The sequence below is a fragment of the Acanthaster planci genome, linkage group LG07 (genome assembly GCF_054643075.1).
Source record: "Acanthaster planci isolate LZ-2023a linkage group LG07, COTS_SCS, whole genome shotgun sequence".
Classification (NCBI taxonomy): domain Eukaryota; kingdom Metazoa; phylum Echinodermata; class Asteroidea; order Valvatida; family Acanthasteridae; genus Acanthaster; species Acanthaster planci.
The window spans coordinates 15576829-15599089 of NC_141783.1; the positions used below are offsets into that span (position 1 = coordinate 15576829).

The 22261-nt window shown below is 41.7% G+C and overlaps 3 protein-coding genes across 5 annotated transcripts; 2 read left to right on the forward strand and 1 right to left on the reverse strand.

The window, feature by feature from the left end:
* Positions 1-2877: 2877 nt before the first annotated feature.
* Positions 2878-8480, forward strand: LOC110980371 (lipopolysaccharide-induced tumor necrosis factor-alpha factor homolog). The gene is made up of 4 exons (XM_022236991.2): positions 2878-3094; positions 3652-3764; positions 4340-4637; positions 5337-8480. The coding sequence occupies exons 2-4, from the start codon at positions 3686-3688 to the stop codon at positions 5452-5454; spliced, it is 495 nt and encodes a 164-aa protein (XP_022092683.1). The 5' UTR covers positions 2878-3094; positions 3652-3685; the 3' UTR covers positions 5455-8480.
* Positions 8481-10290: 1810 nt separating this feature from the next.
* LOC110980317 (lipopolysaccharide-induced tumor necrosis factor-alpha factor homolog) lies at positions 10291-17384 on the forward strand. Of its 3 annotated transcripts, none has more exons than XM_022236897.2 (4): positions 10291-10442; positions 11098-11179; positions 12341-12692; positions 15905-17384. In XM_022236897.2, the coding sequence occupies exons 2-4, from the start codon at positions 11113-11115 to the stop codon at positions 16020-16022; spliced, it is 537 nt and encodes a 178-aa protein (XP_022092589.2). In that variant the 5' UTR covers positions 10291-10442; positions 11098-11112; the 3' UTR covers positions 16023-17384. The 3 variants fall into 3 exon arrangements, with proteins under 3 accessions (XP_022092589.2, XP_022092590.2, XP_086995568.1); XM_022236898.2 differs by having other exon boundaries at positions 12344-12692; XM_087139442.1 differs by lacking the exon at positions 10291-10442 and adding an exon at positions 10607-10628 and having other exon boundaries at positions 12344-12692.
* A 190-nt stretch (positions 17385-17574) lies between these two features.
* On the reverse strand, positions 17575-21876 carry LOC110980321 (galactosylceramide sulfotransferase-like). The gene is made up of 3 exons (XM_087139441.1): positions 21450-21876; positions 19416-19897; positions 17575-18757 (listed from the first exon to the last, which is right to left on the reverse strand). Exons 2-3 carry the CDS (start codon positions 19894-19896, stop codon positions 17925-17927), a joined length of 1314 nt encoding a protein of 437 aa, XP_086995567.1. The 5' UTR covers position 19897; positions 21450-21876; the 3' UTR covers positions 17575-17924.
* Positions 21877-22261: the final 385 nt, after the last annotated feature.

The window sequence follows — 22261 nt, forward strand, 5'->3', positions numbered from 1 at the left end:
AATAATTTCTCTGCTGTCTTGGCCCGTTAAGTGAAGTGCATGAAGTGAAAAAATACATGTCTGTGGTATGGTGTACTATTTACGACACACATTTCTCTCTCTCTTTAGCCCCCCTCCAGGCGACGCAACTACACGACGCGACGGCACGACGGCTCCCTTGCGTCCTGCCGTCGGGTCGCACCGTCGCCTTCTTGCCATTACTTTTGTAAACACACGACGCGTCGCGTCGTGCGTCGCGTCGTGCCGTCGCCCGTCGCGTCGTGCTACTTTAGGTATTTTCCATGTTGCATTTTTTGCCGCTTAAACGTCGCCCCTTCCGTCGCCCGTCGCGTTGTGCTGTCGTGCGTCGCGCATTGTGTCGTGCATCGTGTCGCCTGAAGCACGACGCGACGCACGACACGACGCGCGACGCGTCGTGTGCGGCGAGCTTTGCTTCATGGTGTTTATAGAGGGCGCCTTTACTGTTTTCTTTCATTTCCTTCCCCCGACCCTTGCTTGCACAGTACATGCCATAGGTACCAGGCCATGATTCTGTTGTTCTTTTTCGTGGATTCTTTCTAACTTTGTGTTTTCATTAAGAGTGATTTGTTGAAGAAAACTCTTTTCCTTTTTCTTTTTTAAATCAAATGTAATCAGAAAGAGTTTCGCAACTAATCGGCATTGTCTCCAGGAAATATATAACATTGACGTTAGCCACAACAATGTTTTAGCATTTCCTAATCTAATTGTGATTTTTCTAATAAATATTTTAAATCCATTCTAAGATACAATACATCAATCATTATTATGTGCTTGCAGAAATGTAACATGCGGATCTGATGAGAAATAAAGCGCGAGGCCAAACAGAGAGGAAGAAAGACACCGTCACAATGGTTGTAGGATGGACTAATATCATTGAAAGTGTGGTGCTGATGAAGTTAACGAGGAAGACTAAATTGGAGGAAGACTGAATATTCTGAGGGTAATAATATAGTGCAGGCTGGATGGTAACTACCTAAACCCGTGTTCAAACTTGCGGTCTTACAATTGTAGACAAGTTATCTGGAGGAGTGAGAGAACTACTTGGAAACTGCTGGCACGGACCACAGAGAAATATTTATAAGGTTACAAATTTACCACAAATGGGAACTTCATCAACGGTCTTAAAAAGAAATTGGACAGACATTCGAAGAAGGATCAGCCGGGTAAAAAAGTGACGAATTCTGGGCTTACACTTATTATGTGAGAACACTTACATACGCAGATTTTCTTTTTGCTCGTGTTCATTTTTTTTTCTTTTTGGATAAAATATGACAAAACTAATTCAATTTGATGAACAGATGAAAAAGCCCCCCCCCCCCAAAAAAAAAATCAACGCCTGCGGCTCAGGGCATGTATTTTGCAAGCGCGTTGGACGGAAATAAGAGAAAACAAAAGAAATCATTGGCTGGGAAATTAAGGAGTGACGAATTCTGAGCTTGCAGTTTCCACTTATTTTGAGAAAGCAGTTCCTTTTTATTTGGATTTCCTTGTCCACTTTTACCATTTCTTTCAATAAAATATGACTGAAATTAATCTCAATTAATGAATCGATGAGATAAAAACAATGAAAAATCAACACCAAAGAGCGAATAGCATGTACTTTGCAAGAAAGGTGAAAGAAAACAGTAAAGGCGCCCTCTATAAACACTATGAAGTAAAGGGCAACTGAGCACACGACGCGTCGCGTCGTGCGTCGTGTCGTGCGTCGCGTCGTGCTTCAGGCGACGCGATGCACGACACAATGCACGACGCGACGGGCGACGGAAGGGGCGACGTTTAGGCGGCAAAAAATGCAACATGGAAAATACCTAAAGTAACACGACGCGACGGGCGACGGCACGACGCGACGCACGACGCGACGCGTCGTGTGTACAAACGTAATGGCAAGAAGGCGACAGTGCAACCCGACGGCACGACGCAAGGGAGCCGTCGTGCCGTCGCGTCGTCTGGTCGCGTCGCCTGGAGGGAGGCTGAAGAGAGAGAGAAATGTTTGTCGTAAATAGTACACCATAGGCGACGTTTAGGCAGAAAAAATTGCAACAAGGAAAGGACGGGCGACAGCACGACACGACGCACGACGCGACGCGTCGTGTGCGTACAAAAGTAATGGCAAGAAGGCGACGGTGCGACCCGACCCAAGGGAGCCGTCGTACCATCGCGTCGTGTAGTTGCATCGCCTGGAGGGGGCTAAAGAGAGAGAGAAATGTGTGTCGTAAATAGTACACCATACTATGGCAACGGCAATGAAACTAGCTGTGTTTTATGCACTGTTCTCGTCTGATGTATCATTTTTAATACAATAGTTTTTAAAATTCTTCAGCCGATTTTTGTAATAGTAGTACACATATTGTGAGGTCAGTGAGACGTGAAGCAATTTCCACATCAATAGCAGCTCCGGCAGTGTTGAGGTTATCGATCAATGATCAAACAAGGCAGATCCAGTATATTTTTGTTATTTTCGGGGTGGGAACAAATTTTTGGAATTTCTGTTCGTAAAATTTGAAAGCCTCCCCAGAGGGTTGAGGCCGATTTTATTTTACGTGCTTTAGGAAGAAAGGGAAATGGAGAAGTCCTAAAAACTAAAAAAAAATCGACATGGAGGCAGTGAGAGATTTTACAAGTTACAACACAACGGCCAAGTTTAAAAATAAGTCACAGCACAGTTTCACGAAAATAAATCAAATGACTCAAAACTTCTCTTTGGGATCAGTCGCTCCGTTCTGATGTCCCTAGGCGTGGCTCCCCTCATTATGCATGGTTAATTTCAGTTCTCATATCATTACAATTCTACAGAAAAACACACCAGTATCCCAGTTCCCACGATGAAAATGCGTGATGCTACCAATTCGCCTTCCCTTGTACCGACTGGAAGTGAAGTCTAGTACTTGCAGTGCTGCTGTTTGACCTTACACACTCAATGTAGTGTGGGCGGTACACGTATTTTTATAGCACCACAGATCATGTTTTAGCCCAGCTGCGAAGGCAGTTTTGTATAGGTAGCATACATGTACATATGTACATATATGTACTGTTTTTTCCGCGTTGGAAGGCAGCAGAACGGCAAGCAAGCGAGGTGAGAAATGTTATTTCCCTCGGATTCTATCATGTTGCAGGGAAGTAAGTTATAGTATACTATAGCCATGGTTATAGGGTTGATTCAAATTATGGGGGTAAGAAAACCAACTGTTCACTTTTGTACGCTTGCTTATTTTCTGATTCTCACGCTTTTACCATTCGTAACTTGTAAGTATCACTAACCATTGTTAGCACACCCCTAGAACTGTGGGGTCCGACCTCCGCCCTGCTCCCGTAGCGGGGCGGGGCGAACGTTGCACCCCACAGTTGTTTTGGTAGCTCTATGAGATTTTATAACACTTAGTGAAGTTTTCATTTATCTTTGCACTGACAGCAGGCTTTAGTTTATCAGCTACTGGTAGGCATAACTTTGACTGAAAAAGAGATTATCTTATTGTAGGCCTACCCTGTTGGCTTTTTTTTTCAGCCTTGCCTCTTTGTCTGTTCTGCTTGTGTATTTGTCTTTCAGTTAGGACTGGACTGCAGGGTGCAAAAAAGCCTTCCTAAACTTCCTTTGGGGTATAGTTTTGATGTCAGATTTACCCATTATTTCAGTGTGTGACAGAGAGCACATTGTTCCTGAGTGGAGATGGAAGAGACAAAGAGTCCGGATGGTCCCCCGCCTCATGACACCAGCCAGCAAGGGCAGCAGGGTCCGCAGCAACAAGGTATGTAAAGACACTGAGATTTCATCTCTTGCTCATCATACACGGAGAGCCCGTGCCAGCAAAATGAAATGGCCATGGTCACATGACCGCACTGAAAGTCTGACTCGGTCATGACAAAACTGAAAGTCTTCCTTGATGTTGAAAGGCCTGTTAATGGTGACTCCATTTTGGCTGTGTTCGGTGAGGCATCCATTGGGCAAAGGATGAGGGGGAAATGCTGCCTGGGGAATGTTGGCAGTTCAGGGTTTTTTGTGTAGAAATTGAAAGCACCAGCATTTAGCAATGGCACTGCATGGCTTACCCTCTTTGTTGGATGGAGATTCTTTTACCGATGAAAAAAACTGGACAGTCCTTTTTGGAAGGGAAAAAAAATTCCATTTTGCCCCTTCCATGAACCCATTACCTGGATGTGCCACTGACCACATAGAAAATGGAACATGTACATGTAGTCACAAAAGGAACATTGTCACTGTGTAAAAACATTCCATGTCATGCTCAGATACAATGCTCATGATCATTCATTTATCACTGATCCATTTTGACCATACCCTGACTGTTCACCCCATGACCTGCAGCGCCCAATCCGGAGCAGGTACCGCCACCCTATTCCCAACAGGGACCATACCCCCAGCCAGCCCCTGTCCCCGCCCCTGCCCCAGTCATCACTGGCCAGCCCCTGCCACAGCAACAGCAGCCTGGCGCACAGTGGCATCAGCAGCAGCCCACGGCGGTTGTGGTCAACGTGCCGGTCAGATTCACCGCCTTTCCGATGACCATGCAGTGCCCCAATTGTGGCAATAGCATCACCACTGAGACCAAGAAGCAAAACGGTATTGCGACGTGGCTGACCGTCGGAGCCATGTGCCTTTTTTTGTAAGTGTGGTGGTGGGCACAATCCATCACTCAGTCTGATCGATCCATCGATTGTGCCGTGTTCACAGTAAATCCTGTGGGAAATCTTAGAATTTTACTTTTTTTTCAAACCAAACTTCTACGACCTTGAACTAGAAATAAAAAAGTTATTTGCTGACGTTAGAAATGTTAATAGATAATGAAAAAAGTGGATCATTTGACTGACTTGGCAGATCAGCTGATCACATCTAGTAGGTGCGTCCCACTGCCTCCCCACCCCCCACATTCATAGGTATCCTCAGCTAGTTCCCCACACTGTGTGTTACTTTACCTGTGCATAGGATTTAGGCTCACTACTTCTCATTCTCTCCATTTTTCCACTCATATGTAGATTTTGCATAACTCATACAATGAAATGTAATCTGAGTGAAGTTATGCCGTCGCCGTTCTTTTCTTTTTTTTTTAAATGAGCTTTTGTATGTTGGAATTGTTGGGGGAGGGAATTATAGGGCCGATGGGGGAGGGCAATGTTGGCAAAATGGAAATTATGTTTGGGGGGTGATCCCTTGGGTAAATGCCCCTGCCGAAAGGTCATCTCACAAGTTCTGAACCTGTATGATGATTTTACCTTACAAACACACAGAGTGTGAAAATTAGGTTCAAAAAACACACAAATTTAGCTGACTTCTCTTCTTTTTTTGCCCGTTTGTTTTTGTACAGTTTTGGATGTTTACTCTGCCCGCTTGGCTTGATCGGTTTCTGCATTCCTGCTCTGAAGGACACCATTCACACCTGCCCAGTCTGCAAGTTTACCCTGGGAAGTCACAAACACCTGTAGACTTCCAGACTGAACCACAAGAAACACCAGACATCGGTATTCGTCGGGACGATAAATACTATGTCAAAATTGCGCTGTATGAGTTGTGTTGAGACCACTACGGTGCGCTGTGGTGTCAGTGGGTACAGTTTTGGACTCGTCTCAAAGGGTTAAATGATTCCATGTTGGATAAGCATCCCCACAGTGTCATTAGGCAGCATTGTTCAGCCTTTATTCACAAAATTGCAAAAGTGGCTTTATAGATCAGTTCAAAATAGTGTAGATGGGGTGAAATTTAGACATGGTATGTACGGGAGCTAGTACCACTCAAATGTTGCCATAGATTTGGAGTCTGTCTCTTGTACTGCCCTGAACTGCCCTGTCAAACTCTCATCTTGGTGCCCAAAAGCTTTCCCTTACAATCGGGCCATGGGAATGCTATCTATCCACTGCTAGTTCAACCGTATAAGTTTCCCCATCCCCATGCCGATTTTAGAATTGTCTTGTTTTTATCATCAATTGCATGTACATGTGTTTTTAAATAGCCGTCTCCTCAGATTTCGGTACCTCACCATGCAGTACAATTCCTTGTACTTCTGAACATTCTCTATCCAGTTTTATGAAAATAATTTACATCTGGTTTCTACTTTCCATCAAGGAATTTTTGCATGAGAGGTTTTCAGTGGGGTGTTAAAGATTTATTTGGACAAGACAGAGTAAATGCAGTACCACTAAATTCTAAAGTATTGCATAGTTGTTCTAAAATGAATTTTCCTAACTATTGCAGACAGTATTTGAAATAAGGCATAAGAGTTTGCTGTGTCTCTGCCAGCAGGGCATTCAGGCCCTTTTTTTAAGACAGCTTGTAGCAGTTTGCTGAATATGCCCTTCTACCCGGCAGCAGACGATCCTGTTCTTCCATGAACAAAAGCCATGGATGTGACTTCGTTAAACCTAGGCTGCAGTAAGAGTTCCAACAAATGGCTGGACTGTAGCCAAGTGTGGATAGAGAACCAAATATTGGGTGGGAGGGGTCAAGCAAAACCTGGGAATTTCTTTAAACTTTAGCCTCTCTGTGGGTGAAGCTTGATTTGAGAAGGAAAATTAAATACTCTCAGTGCCTTTCTTTTAATGTACTTCAAGAACAAAACAATTTGCCCCCTTTTAGGGCCAAATTTGCCCCCTTTTAGGGCCAAATTTGTCCCCTTTCAGGGCCACGTACCCTGTTGCACCACTCCCTCCATTCTTCTGTGACTGCTGCACTGTAGTGTTGTGTTTGGATTGTTTCTATAGTTGCATTATGGGAACGTGATTAATCCCTGTTCTGTTGCTCCCATCAAAATTCCTGAGCAGTTCAGTGTATAACAGACAGCCTTTGCTACCTGGTGAGATTCTTCGCTTTTTAATGTGTTTTTTGGCAGAAATGTTTTATTGGACAACTTAATATTTCAATGCTTGTTTGAATTTGATAACAGGCAATGTATTTTATGCACGCGGTGTTGCATTGAAGATTCTGAAAAAAGTTAACCCTCCAAAAAATTCAAGCTTACCCGCCCCCCCCCCAACAAAAAGGAAAATTGGGGAAATCCCATCCATGAACATCAGTTTGTGTCATGGACTAAGGTCATGAATGTCAGTGAACTAGTACTGTCCAATCAGAATCAAGCTCATTTATTCCACACCGACCAATCACGTTCATTTGTTAACCTACAGCAACTACTTCCCTTTTCACAATGCATCTATCTGTTTTTGGATGAACCAAGAATGTTTGGTTCTCCTCCTTCATGTCTTAACACATAAAACACATGGCTTGTGTGCCTTCCAGTCTCTTCGCGCAGTGAGAATGTTGGAAAGTTTATTTCGTGTTCATCTCAATTTTCAGACTTTTTGAATGTCTTGTATGTCAGCATAAATGTTCACGTGTATATTCATTCAGCTTGACATTTATTTGTTTATTTTATTTAGCAAATTAATAATTCTACTTTTTAGAACATTTCATAAAAGGAACAGCATCTCTATATTTTTTCATGCTGTGTTGCAATAGTCTGAAATTTATTTCTTAATCTGGACTTGGTTAAATATTCACTTTATAACCTTTTTAAGCTTTTTAATTTACTGTTGACGTTTGTTTTCTACATCTTGTAGTAAGTCGATAAAGTTTCCAAAAATATTTATTACTTTGCTATAGGTTTGTTTGTGTACTTTATAGTTTAATAGTTGATAAAAGTTGACCAAAGGGTTAAAAAATCATTTCTATTGCTTTGATGAAGATTATACTTCAGACCCTGCACCCGGCTGTGCATGCATGAGGCCAGATATTGTATTCCGCAAGACATATCCTCAAATGTAGTGAGGGTCCTATATCAATGTTCCGTAGGCCATAGGTACCGGATTAGTGCTCTGTGGGCTATGCTCTGCTCCAGGTTCCATCACAGACCTGAACAGAGGGCTTGAGTGTTTGTTCTGGTGGAAATAGATGGCATCATGACGTAGTTTAAATTTGCGGGATATCGTGTAATTGCCAGTTTGTAAGGTTTTGTGGTTCATATAGAAAAAGTCATGTTTTTAACGTTGTGTTCTTCCCTTGGAAACTAAAAATACATTACCGTTATTCCAGATTGACTTGTTACGAGATTTGGGAGGTTAGAATCTGGATACATCCCGGTAGCACTAGACAATATTTTTATTCTCATTAGGAAACTTTGTTGACTTTTAACAAAGCACAAAACCTGTACCTACCAGGGAACATTTTCTAAACTTAGACTTCTTGGCTTTAACAGCTGGATTACTTTCGACCCTTGTTTGTTTCCAGAAAGTTCTTATTAGTTACAGTATTTTCCTTCAAGAATGAGTTGTACAGTGTAGTAATATTTTAAGACTAACTTGAGGTCAATATGCAATTTTATTCGCTTTTATTTTGTTTCAAAATCAACCTTAAACTAGAGTTAGTACCAGCCAACATAAGAATTTATCGTGCTATAGTCTTACGCAATATATCGCATATGGGTTGATGTAGACCTGTAGATAAACATCAAAGTGCAGCCTAACTTTATTTGTGTGGTGGAGTTGATGTTATCCGCCCCGAGTTGAAGTGCACCCCCAAGCCGAAAGACAGATGGTTGTAAGTGGGTTCTTGCACACACGCGTTCTGCGTATGCAAAGACCATACATCAGAGGCGGCAGCAAGTCATTTTTGGCAAGTCCAATTCAAGTCACAAGTCACTTGGTCTAAACACAAGTCCAAAGTCTCTTTGTCCAAATACAAGAAAAGCTGCACATTATTTTGTCCAGCTGTAATAAGTAAAAAGAACCAGCCGTCAACTCACGAAGTTACGAGTTATGAATTCGGACAGCTGAACACCTTTTCTCCAATTATTTTGACAATGCTTCCATAGTTCCTCTAAAAATATGTGGGGCTGGTCGAGTATCATCTGACTTGGGTTGGTAGGTCATTTTTGGAAGTCCAAGTCAAGTCACAAGTCATTTTTTGCAAGTCCGAGACAAGTCACAAGTCAAAGCTGGTATTTACAAGTCAAGTCACAAAAATAGCGACTCGAGTCCGACTCAGTCCAAGTCACATGATTCGAGTCAGCAACTCGGCCATCCGTTGAGGACAAAATTCGTTACGCGTACTCGGCGTGCTCTGCGTCAAACGCGCCACTGATCTTCATTATAAACGCGCGCTTATGCGGTGAGTACTAAAAACATGCCCTCTCTCATTGCGCTCGGAGCGGATAATGTCGAGGTGAAAATGGGCAATTTGTGCCTCTTTTGGTTTTCACGCCGATATATTTAAAACCAAGGGCTCATTTCCGTTCTTAGCCCAAAACTTTGTGACGAGGCATCGAAAACAAAATTCTGATTACTAACGCAACGAGAAGTTGCAATAAAAAATCACTGGCGTCGTTTATATCAGTTCGAGTGGAGACAGACCAACAAACTGTCGACGGACTAAACCTTGGAGATGTGTTCTCTCAAAATTCCGAATTTTCTTTTGTATCTTTCAGATACAAGATGTTACACAGTAGTGCTCATATAAACTCATGTCAAATCTACACATACTTGGCATTTGGAACTATTCTTTTGGACCGACAGGCAAAATAAAGCCTTCTTGCACATGGTTTTGAAACAAAAGAAAAATCAAAGAAGAAGCGTTTAAGCTTTACAAATAGCTACTGCGTTGTCAGTGCCTATAAACTACATCCCTTTCACTGAAATTTGCCGAAGGACAACATCAGTATAAAATAGTCGAACCTCCGCCCGGCCGTTCATTGACGGGATCAGAACTATTCCCCCCCCCCCCTGAACGTATCGAACATCGTGTCCGGCCGAGTTCGGGCGGCTTGTTCCCGTATGTTCATGAACAGCTCCATTTGTTGTTCGTGGTTCGGCCACTCGAACGCCGGGAACGAACAACCGGTTATCGATGGTAGTTAGTGACAAGCAACAAGCAATATGGTGGCGTCCATGTAGGCTACGTTATTCCAGAATTAATGTTTGGATGGGCTGAATTCTTTTCTATATAAATAGGAACATCCATTTCTGTGTTACATAAAATAATTAATGCTAATTTTGCAAAACTTCCTATGGTCTATGGCTTTGGAAGCCATCTCTCTACTTTTGCAGCTGTTCAAAAATCAAAATTTTCCTGTAAAACCCTGAGGAGGAGGTGATGTGTGATCCAAGAAACCCGTGTCAAGAACAGGCCGCCAGAACTCAACCCCAGTGTGTATCCCACACTCACTTTGCAGTGACCTCTGTTGATCCAAACACTGCCTGGTATAAAAATAAAGACATAAACAAATAATGATTAATCATTACACCGGTAATGGGCGCGAGGAGGAGCAGGTTGGCCAAAGTGCGCCATTGGGCAGTTCACCGATTGTGCATTAGATATTTTTGCCATACCTCCATTGTAAGGCTGTTGGCTGTAGCAAACGGCAAATAACGCAGATTGCCGTCACACGGTCTTCGTTCAAGACGATTTATTTTGTAAGGTAAACTTACTGGTAAGTTAAATAACATTTTCCATATCGTGGTTATATTGGTTAATATCAAGAGAATTCTGTTGACCGTAAAGGAGCCAATCAGAGGCTTCTTAGTGCCACATGACCACACGGCCTTCCGGAAACAATACCTTTTTTTTAATTACACAACAGTTTGGGGCTACTTGATGCACTACATGGTTGAAATTGGTATGTTTGGCGAAGGATCTCAGGTTTTCATGATATGGTACCGGTATTTTATTCACTCGGAGATATCTGGGGAGATATCATAGAGCTGCTTAAGCGCAAAATTTGCCAAAGCGCAAAAAAACCTGCTTACAAGACAAAGGTTACCAGCTCAAAATCTATGTGATTGTCATGTTAACCAAAAGACCATTCCAAAACAATAAATATCCCATGGCGTTTTGGCTGGTATTTTTATTTGTCAAGCAAGGTTATTTCATACTTCAGCAAATTTTGTGCTTAAGCAGCTCTATGAAATTGGCCCCTGGTCGTTACTGAGACGGCTCCGAATGTTTCGATAGGCAAGCACTTCAATATGCAGGTATTGTTATGTGGAAGTAATTAATTGTAGAAAGAATTGCCGGGAGCACAGTTTCACATAATCTGTGTGTTACATTTAGAGGTCTCAAGAAATACGTTGCTTATTTTGTAACAGGTTATTTTGGTCACAATGGAAGAGACCACAGACCCATCAGCACCACCGCCTGATTACGAGGCAAGTCAACAGCAGCAACAAGGTATGCATTTGTGTCCGTTTATAATCTGGTTTTTAATTTCGGGATGTCCTTTTAAAGGCATTTTTCTGTTTTTTATTCAATGTAAATTTGTGATTTCAAGCTATTTATGGTGACAGACAACTAAGGTGGAAAGCTTGCCGTAGCACCATGCAGGGATAGGCTACGATCTCTTTGTGAGTCTGTATGGTTCTGAGTTCCTCACGGTTCTTTTCAGAATGAGTTCCTCACGGTTCTTTTCAGAAGAGTTCCTCACGGTTTTTTTCAGAACCATACCGACTCACAAAGAGATCGTATCCTTGCATGGTGCTACCGCAAGCTTTCCACCTTAATGTAAATTTGTAAAAGTGTGATGTAACCCCAACAAGACACCTCAGTGTTACAGGTATTTCTTTTCTAAAAATAAATTGCCAGACTTTGGTTTTTCATTTATTTTGGTTCAGTTCATGACCGTAGGGAAGCGAGCAAAATAGGTTTGCAATTTCAACAATGACCTCACAGCAATGGCGCCCTCATTTGTCTGGAAAACTTCTAGGAGCGCACAGGGTAACCACAGAGAGACGCAGCTTTCTTACATTTAAGACGAGTAGCAACTTGCACAAAACATGTCTCATTCCCACCATGGAAATCTTAAAATGCAACCCATATCACGCTTTCGTTTCGATTTGGCGGGTGACAGCGTCTTTTTGTACGTGCGTCATAACAGGAAAGTGATAATGTGTGGGTGCCGTCTGCTAAGGAAGCAGCAGGTATATCATGAATTTTTAGTTTGTAAAAAAACCTCTTACAACTTCACATTAAAATTTGTTGATGAAAAAGATGAATCCGATTGTATTCGTACTTCTACGGGGTGTATATGGCGGCATTTTTCAGACATCTGACTTGAATTTCTATATCATCGGTGCCACCTACAAGATTTGCAGACAGCCATGGTCTTCTCATCCGCAAAGAATCCTCACCTCTAAGAAAGGTCTTAAGGTGGTGGTACTGTTCCTAAACGTGACAGTAGCCGGCCCTATACCTTTACCTGACTAGGCCCTGACTGTATTCATCACTTTAAATGAGATGTGCCACACAGGTGGAGAGTGAATAGGGCAGTGGTTGTAAGGGACTTACATTGAGTATTTTGTTTTCAACCTATGGTCTGCTTAAAATATCCCAAAGCAGGGGTAGTGCAGGAACCTATGTCTGGCCCCGAGACTGAAATGCAGCCACCACCATACTTAGAGGAATGGAAGCAACAGCCCATCCCACAACCGGGACCTGTGTATGGGGCAGGATGGCCGCAGCAACCGATGCCACAACCCGCACCAGGCCCGGCCGGGACAGGATGGCAGCAGCCGGCGCCGGTGATGCAACAGCCCCAGTCGGCGTTTGTCACACTGTCACCCGGGACCTTCACGGCCTTGCCGACCGCCATGCAGTGCCCCCATTGTGGCAACTCCATCACCACGAAGACGGAAAAGCAAGTCGGTTCCGGGGTCTGGGCTACAGCCGCTATTATGTGCTTTATTGGGTAAGTTGCTTTAAAGTTATGATATACCGGTACACAAAAACATGAATCGAATCTCCAAAATGGTCAAAATATCTCACAATTATTTTAGACAATTTAATGCTAAATCACTTTGAAATTCCACGATCTCTTTAATCTGTTCCCCTTTTTTCTATACCCCCTATAAGTAACCACAATCATTTATTATTGACCATGCAATAATAATTTAAGACTATAAGACTTTATAATAATCTAATCTATTGTATTTGGGACATGGTGAAAAAATCTCTTGCTTGAGCTAAAACTCTTATGTACGACTTGTATAAACGTATGTACAACTTATACCTCTTTCGTTCGAGTTATATCTCGTCCGTACGGGATACAAGTCGTATTTACGAGATATAAGATTTATAAGTCGTACGCACAAGTTAGCTTCCAGGAGAAGAGAATGTTGTTTTTTTGCATTGTGTCCTTGATACAGCTTTGTCGTTTTGTTGGTACATCTTGCTTTATGTGAATCATGGCAGCTGACAGCGACGACCGAATTATGACGCTGGCTTTCGCTCGCTTACGCCCAATTCGCGCTGTTATTGGATGCAGTTGCGTCGTCCATAGGGAAGAGGCGAGGAATGAATAGTACACCATATGTATACTAATAACCTTGCGTATTTACGGAAGCGTATAAGGGCCACTTGCCAAAAAAAAAACATTTTTCGAGATACTATCTCGCTGGGGCGATTTACTATCTCTCCGCGGCAAGTTATTATCTCGCCACGGTGAGTTAGCTAAAACTTTTTCAACTTGCTGCATATTAAAACTCAGTCCAATGACTCCGACTACTGTTCTAATCAATGGTCCTGTATCACCCAACGTCCACATGACCAACACTCCTCCAGATTTCTGGGAATGAGTCGAAATATTCCGAACTTATCCTGTTTATATTACATTCAGTTTAACGTCAACACTTTTTCTTTAATGCTCCGCAAAACTGTAAAAATTCTTATAAAGATTAAAATGAATAAAATTGTCAGCCAAATGAGTAAAGGGAAAAGATAAAGACCATTCAGATGGTATCGGTAATGTTCGGGATTTTCCGGCCTCGTTTGTACCAAGAATTTTGTGAACTGTCCGAGTTATATCGGTTGGAATACTCCCCAAATTACGAAGCAGAAGTAGGGTCGAAAAGATTGGAACATATTTTGATAAATGGAAAGCACTTTTTTAAATTGAATGTGTTTTAAAGCGAATGTCTTTTTTAAAAAATCGTATCTTAGAAATTTGGAATAGATTTTTCAAAAGCAGAACGAAAATTTAAGGATCTAATACATTTTTTTCTAGATTGGAATGACGTTTTGAAGAGTGGATGAATTTTCATTGACGCAGCTTATTTTCTTCTAGATTCCAAGGAATTTTAAAAGAACGTAAATTTTTACAAAGCCAAATTTTTTCAAGATTGGATCGAATTTTTAAAGCCCAAACTTTTTTCAGATCGAAATAAAATATTTTGCACAGAATAGACTGAGCGTATTTTGGAAATGGGAACAGTTTTTCAGCTTAAAGCAGCCATTCAATGCGCGCATTTTACACAAAATCTCATGCGATCTTAAATGAGAAAGCATCCAAATTAACATAACTCCAAATTGATAAGCAACCACAAATAAAAGCAGCTTGTGAAAAATCTTGGGAAAATTATACTTCACTTTTTAAAAAAATGTATTTGAAGCACTACGAGGCTTTCGCAGAATTCTGTCTAAAAGATCGAATACTTTGTATACGCGGCTTTGGATGCGTTCTCAATTCGGATGCTTTCTTAATTCGGATGATTTCTTAATTCGGATAAAGTGAGATTTCAGTAAATACATAAGCCGTTACGTTGTAAAAATGTCTAAATTTCGACCAAAATGTTTACCTTGTAAAGTTTTTATTCTATTTTTAAAGAATTTAGAAATTTAAAAATTAATTCAATTCTAGAGATTACGTTGAGTATATAAAATTCCTTCGCTCTTTAAAAATTCACTCGATTTGGAATCTAAAAAAAGAAATGAGATCCTTTTTGTTCGGCTTTTGAAAAATATATACTGAACATCTAAAATACGAGCTTTTTAGAAATTACATTCGCTTAGAATACATTAAATTAAAGAAATACAACCAATTGAACGAAAACATGTTCCAATTTTTGATCCTAATTCTACTTTTATCGGATGGCGTTCTCCGAACGTTATACCACGGACAGTTCACAAAATTCTTGGTGCAGACGCGGCCGGAAATGCCAGAATATTGACAATACCATCCGAATGGTCTTTTTCCTCTCCCCTTTCGTTTGGCTACTAAATTTAATCTTTGTAACAATTTTTACAGTTTTGAGGAACATTAAAGAAAAGGTGTTGACGTTAAACTTAATTTAATATGGACAGGATAAGTTCAGAATAGTTCGAATATTCCCAGAAATCTGGGGGAGTGTTGGTCGCGTGCACGTTGGGTGATATAAGACCATTGATAAGAAGAGTAGTCGGAATCATTGCATCTGGTATCCAGACTGAGCCTTAATATGCAGCGAGTTGAACTAGTACTCGCCGCAGCGAGATGGTAAGGCACCGCGGCGAGATGGTAAGTCGCTGCGGCGAGATAGTATCTAAAAAAAAATTTTTTTGCAAGTGGCCCTTATACGCTTCCGTACGTATTCCCTTCTGTCACCGCGCACTGCATGCACGGACGTGTATAATAAAATCTGGACTCGCAATGCCCTTAATCAGCTTATAGAGTCATTGAATCAACTCGCAGCCATTTTTCCGAGCCGAATACAGAGCTTTTCCGGCAATGCCCACCGTTGTTCTTCCTGGCGTCAATAGAAGGGAACCGCCCACGCTTTTGTATTCGGCTCAGTAAAATAGCCGCTGGTTGGCTTCTTTTTCATACAAAGGCGTTGCAAGTCCAGGTTTTTTTTTATATACGTCCGTGACTGCATGCAGCATATTATACCCACAATGCATAACGATGCTTGCACTTCCTTCAAAAAGTTAAGCAAAGAGCAACTGCCACGCACCCGCCCTCTTGGAAAGAGCAGTGGGTGCAAGTGCATGCTGAGCTTTGGTGTCGGTCTGTGAGCTGTGACAGACTTGGCACAATACGTTTCTCTACACAGATGTAAAAATGATAGACGATTTTCCTTGTAGATACTTTTGACCTTGAAATAGGACCCTAGATTTAACTTCATTCTGTGTCTCGTGCATTTCCAGATTCTTCTTCCTTGTGTGCTGCATCGGTCTGATCCCGTTTTGCATACCTTCGCTGATGGACACGGTTCACTCTTGTCCTGTCTGTAAAAAAGTGCTTGGAACACACAGATTGATGTGATTGGTTATGGAAGTGGCGAAATTTTGACCAACAGATTTTTAAAAAAATGAAAACATGTAGGCCTAATTGATAATAATAGGGAGCTGCTTAGAAGTACTGAACCCCTCAATGGTTGTTCAATGGCAATCATTATTTTTCCACATACCAAAACCTTTTTCTAATCCTGAAAAGCAAACTAATTGTTCATTTTAAAGGAAGTAATCCCGTGTCACGTGAATTACTGGCAGGATCAGAGTTTTTAGAACTGCCCTTTACTGTTCACATTCTAGTGCTGTGGTTGCACAACAAAAGTCGTACCAAAAAGTCAGTGTTCAGTTCCATGTAATAACCCACTCTGTTTCAAAGAAGTATGAAATAACGAATACCTGCTCCAAGAATCAAAGGGGCCCTCGTTTATTGAAATTCCATCTTTATTGAAATAACGTCGTCTCACGGCCCTTCACGTGAGTTCAATGGCCAGTACTCGCACCACGATGTGACGTATACGAGTTTTGGTGCACCACGAAGTGACGTATACCGTCTAACGACTGTGTACACACGATACGACAGTAATTCGTCGTACAACCGACGATTTTGTTTTAGATTTGATTTCTTTCTAAAGGATAAAACATTATGAAATTCTGCAACAGGCCAAACGTTCACTGTATGTGCATTGTTTCGTCGAGTCGGAATGTAACGAATTTGATTGGAATACTTTTAAAAGTTTTATATGTGAATACCAAAGATTTATACCAAAATATATATGTGTAGACATTTACGTTTAACAATCGATATTTTATAAAATGTTTAATTAATTAGGCTATATGGTGGTGTTTTTTCTTCCATAACTGATTGACACAGTAGGTGTAAAATATTATTATTGTAAAAAATTGTAAAATATTTCAAATTAGAAATTACAGGTATTGAAATGTAACTTGTTTTAATGTTCAATCTTTGAGGGATTTTAAACAATTTCCTCAATCTGAGGCGATTTTATAATTCAAAGAGCCAATCACAATAATTAAAGAAACTTAATGACAGTTCAGAATTCTTTCGAGAAATGTCTCAAATACTGAGTGAATGAATGCCATCGTTGACATCAATCGCAAAAGAAACTAAACCAACAACTGATTACGGCCGTTTCACAATAATGCGCCACCAAGAGTTTGCAACGCGTTAGCCAATCACAATGCGCGAAGTTTGTCGACCCTATGCGCATTTGGAAAGGTCGATAACTTTCGCGCGTTATGATTGGCCAACGTGTTGCAAACTCTTGGTGGCGCACTATTGTGAATCTCCCGTATTCATAAAGGTTGTCAAATTTATTAAAATGCTTTTCACTTGCATTGATCCTGAAATACGTCGGTTTGTGTGAAATTGAAATTGTTTTCAACTGTGTTAACAGTTATTTGTCATACCGTCGCAGCCAATACCCGTTTGAAGATTTACTTTTACGATTTTTTTCTGAACTTTTGAAGAGAGTAAGGAAACAAAGAAGGATTTTTGTCAAAATGTTGGATACTTATATTTATTCAATGTTTTTGTATCACTTCTACAGAAATGAAAGCCAAACTTATTTTCGTCCTTGTTTGACTACAAACTTTATCATGTTTATTGTAGGTACGTGCCGCCTAATTTTGCGAAGCAAATACTAAAAAATTTAAAACCTCGGCGAAAACTAAGGTTCTTCTGAAACCATTTCCAAAAAGTAATGCAGTTGAGAAAATCAATAGGATGCCTAAATTAAATTAATGCCTTACGCCAACATCCACCGTAATGGTACACTGAAAACACCTGCGAACGTTTTTCACTCGTTAACTCTCAGTAAATATTGTGAGTGCCTGGCGTCGCGTGAAGAGAAAAGTAGTTCCACCCATATGAAAGCGTTCATTTCGGATAAATGTCTGTGAATAGTTTCGAAGTTCATAATGAATTTTCCCTTCTCATTTTCTGGCGCAAGAAATCCAAGTAATTTGGGGCGGTGAGCACCATCCTTTGACATAAAGGATCATTTCGCATTTTCCGCTTCAAGGTGTAACTCCCCACGATGTTTTTCAGGGGCGTTTGGTAAGCAGTCATGGTGCGATACTCCGTGTCCGATAGCCACTCAATGTTGTCAAGGCACCGATTCACCAATTCGTAAGTCCTCTTCTGAATGGCTGCAATTTCGCGGGCCACGAGTCCCCGTCCAATCAGGTCAAGCTTTGTCCAGAGAGTTTGATTGAAGTGCTTGTATAGTTTCACGTCTCCCTCATTCCATCTCTCGATCAGCATGGGCAGGTCTGTCTCCCATGATTCCTGGTGAGGCTCGGGCTGACCTGTTGACGAAAGTCGCCGGTTCACCTCCAAAGCAACAACGTCGTCAGTTTGCCAACACATCGTGTGCTTCAGTGCTACCAGGGACTCGGTGAAGAAATCAGCAATCAGTACAAGATGGAAGGACTTATTCAGCACACTAATCCACTCATCGACAGTAGCTTTCCCAGCGGGTGACCTCTGATGCCGTCTAACGCTGTTGTAACCCAAGTCGTACATCTGAGGATTTCGTACGGCGTCCACACACTGCGGATTCTCCACTTTTCTCTGCAAGGCGTTGTTAAGGTAGCGATGCGGATCTTTGAGGAATTTGTGCAGTGATATCCCGTACACGCCCGGTGCCTGACAGTGGAAGTAATTGTAAAAACTTTCGTACTGCCTCTGCGGATGACGCAAAATGGTGATGTAGACGGCGTCTGTGGTCATAATTTGGCGAAAGGCTGCAGTTGAAATAAAGAAATATTTGAAAGAAGTCATATTTAACAAAAACCCCAGTATTCAGTGTTAGCATACACTTACCATTTCAAGGGTTTGAATCGAGTCCAGCTGCTTCAAGAGTGTCAGAGAACCCCAAAAAGTGAAATTTAACCATCCTAAGTATATCTTCTTGTTGGGGGAAAATACTTCCCTGAATGAAGAAAAAACTTTTGCGATCGGATGTTTCTATACCTTATTTTGTCAGCTGATTATGCGTAATGTCGATAGTATGTTCAGTTATAAACCACTCGGGCATGTTTTATAAGCCCATTACATTTTGTCAAGGTCTTGTGTGCGCATCTTATCCATTGTGTCTCGATTCGCAGCCACATCCCAGGAAATTCAGCCTTTGGCTATCTGGAGTCGTTTGCGTGGTCCATCACTGTCATGAACGTGCTTCAACTAGGGGGGCACACGCTTTACTCACACGCGTGTATAGAAAGTGGATAAGGCTTGTAGACGGTGACTTTCATAGGAACATGTGCTTTTGCTGGACATGGCTATTTTATATACGATGATGTCCGATAAGAAATAACCAGCTTCAGTTGAATTCTTATACAGTAATATCTAAGGTTTAATGACTTATTCACACTACTAGTCTCTAATTTAAATAAGACTGACCTTTCGGTTCAAATCTTGCATGATTTGCAAGGATATTGTAAGTTCCAGAGGGGGATTTCGCCAACCCTTTTCGAGAGAGAGGGTACTGAATGTTCACTCCAGAAATCGGTAATGCGAACGTCAGGTTGTGTCTCTCGCCCCATCGACACACGATGTTCTGCAGGGTGGAGCTGCCCGTCTTGTGTGTTTTCAAATACAACACATTCATTTTCGGCAGACATCTTTGCTCTTCTGCTGGGTAGCCTTTTGTGCCCGTCCAATCGGCGAGGGTATCGGGCGGAGACGGTGCCTCTGATTGAATGTTTGGCATCGCTTGGAGCTTGACGTAAGTGTAATGGCGCTGTCTGATTGGACGAGGCCGTGAGGAAGTTACTTTCCTCTCAACTATTTCTGAATCGTGAAACCAGATTATGATGGGGTAGAGGAATATAAACAAGACAAATACGAAGGCAGCTGCCGATCCCTTGACGTTCGACGACATTCTGGAATTAAAGAATGGAGCAAGGTATACGTGACGTATAGTTTACATTATGTTGATAACTTTGCGTTGCAATGTGAGTGAGGAAAAAAAGCTGCCATTGCCCTGATCGTCGTGTTTTAAAAAGTTGTGGACTTAACAGTATAGGAACTTGTGTCATATATCCGAGTTCAAATGAATACAAAGCTATAGATCATAGAATGTGTGCATAAAGCATTGATGAATTCACGTATAAATCGTAAAGCTCATCAAATTACATTTCTGGGATTGACGGATATAATGTAAAACGGAAGGAAATTTGAGAAACCTGTTTACTGCAGAGTGACAATTTCATTTTGCTCCAGATTTTTAATATATAACTTGAGCTGCCATCTGTAAAGTGCACTTCGATAGAGACAACTCGGTGTACACTTTTATCACGAATTGGCTTGGTGCAAATGTCTATGTGATCATAGCAATTATCAAGAGAACTATGTGAGACATGGTCCTCTTTTCAACCCAAGACCTAGATCGGTTCCCAGTCCCCCCCTAAGACTGAATGTAGGGACCAGTAGCGAGCGAGGAATCCCACTGGTGGAGTTCCTCCTGGGTACGCAAATATGAATTGCTGCATTGCACGGGCCAGTGGCAAATTATTGTACAAATCGGGCATTTTCCATTTTTTTCTCTTTACGAGGTAACCAAAGTGAACATATAAACCTATCTTTAAGAATAGAAATATGTTTTTAATAGGCACGCACATAAGGGCCAATCAGAACTGTTACACAAGAACTGGTCAGTCACGTCATTTGTTAAGGAGGGGAACCAGTCTAAGGTGAAACTTAGCCGCAGCCAAAGTCTGTAAAACGACGTTAGCGTGAGAAGCTATCAACAGCCAATGTGCATGATATGCACTAGGGTATAGACGACAAATGTTGGATGCAGGAATGTGTCAGGTTTTAAGCCCGGTCGCTTTGGTGCAAGAAAACTTATCCAGATAAAGATATTCAGCCGAAAAGAGTGAATTCAGCATGCCCTCTCCTGTCTAACCCAAACTTCAGCACCACTGTAATTTTTTTCCAGAAACTTTTTGCAGTTCTTAACCGGCAGTGCGGGCGCCAGTAATACACTGTAAATAAACAGTATTTCTTGACTGTAAATCAGTGTCATGGGGGGGGGGCAGTAATTAATTATAAAAGCAACATTAATTAGTCTTGGTTAATTTACATTAACTAAGTTTAGACCTCCGCGGTGAATTACCAGCTTAGACTGATTGCGGATTCATTGTACATTGTGTATTATCATCATCCATGCAGTATAAATTGGATAGATCATCCCCCCACGCCAGGGCCTCTGTTAGCCCATGTTTTATTCCTCCATGGTTAGCTATACCACCCTGGGCCTAGCCGGCAGACCACTGATATCACTGGAGACCAAGTTATTGCAGTCACGTCTATTTGGGCGTGGCTAAGTCATTTCTGCACCCTGGCAGCTCCACTCCAGCAAGACACCGATTAAAATGTCGTTTGGAGGTATTTAAGTTAATGCACGGATGAGAATTTAATCTTAAGACCTACCTTCTTCGCTAACATAGGCCACACATCAAGGTACATCTGTAAAGCAACATCCAAGTCCCGGTAGAACACTATTTAACAAGCACATGCCAATGATCTATAACAGACACACTGAGCTGAAGGCTTTTCGGAAAAAGTCATTTGATTTTGAAGGTACCATGTAATGCAGGTGAGCGGTGAGCCCTATCACCCCGTATTTGGTTGTTGTCCTGCAGCTTTACCGGTGTGAAATGTGCAGGTTTTGATGTTAATGTTAAGTTGTCCAGTCAGCCAATCGTTCACCTTTCAGGCCAATTCTGCTCCATTGTGAAACGCCTGAAGCTAATGCCACAGAGGGGGCCATCTTTGGTGACGCATGATTCGAACTCGAAGAGAGTTTTGTCACTGACAAGAAAATATTCAAGTTTGTGTTTGCATGTTGCGAGAACAAACTTTGTACCCTGAATATCACATGGAATGTTTACTCTGAAGTCGGAACCTGCTCGGCATGCATTTGCGCATTACACTGTGGTTTGTTGAGGGATTATATAGGGTCATTATGTCAACACCTCGAAGGTTGAAACGAATGTTGGCTCAGCCCCACTTACGTCACTGCAGAATAGGCCGCGTCCAAAAACGCTTGGCTGTGGCTGGAAATTTCCCGTGACTCTTTTGAAACTGGCTGCGACCGCAACGCTTTTGCGTCAATTTCAAGCCGTTGTCAGGTAATGCGGACACGGCTATGGCTGGCTGTGAGTCTGTAGTGAACAACGCCACCTTGTGCGGGCGGGTTGGGGGTGGCATTACATTGAAGGCCGCTTGCTCAACCAACGAAA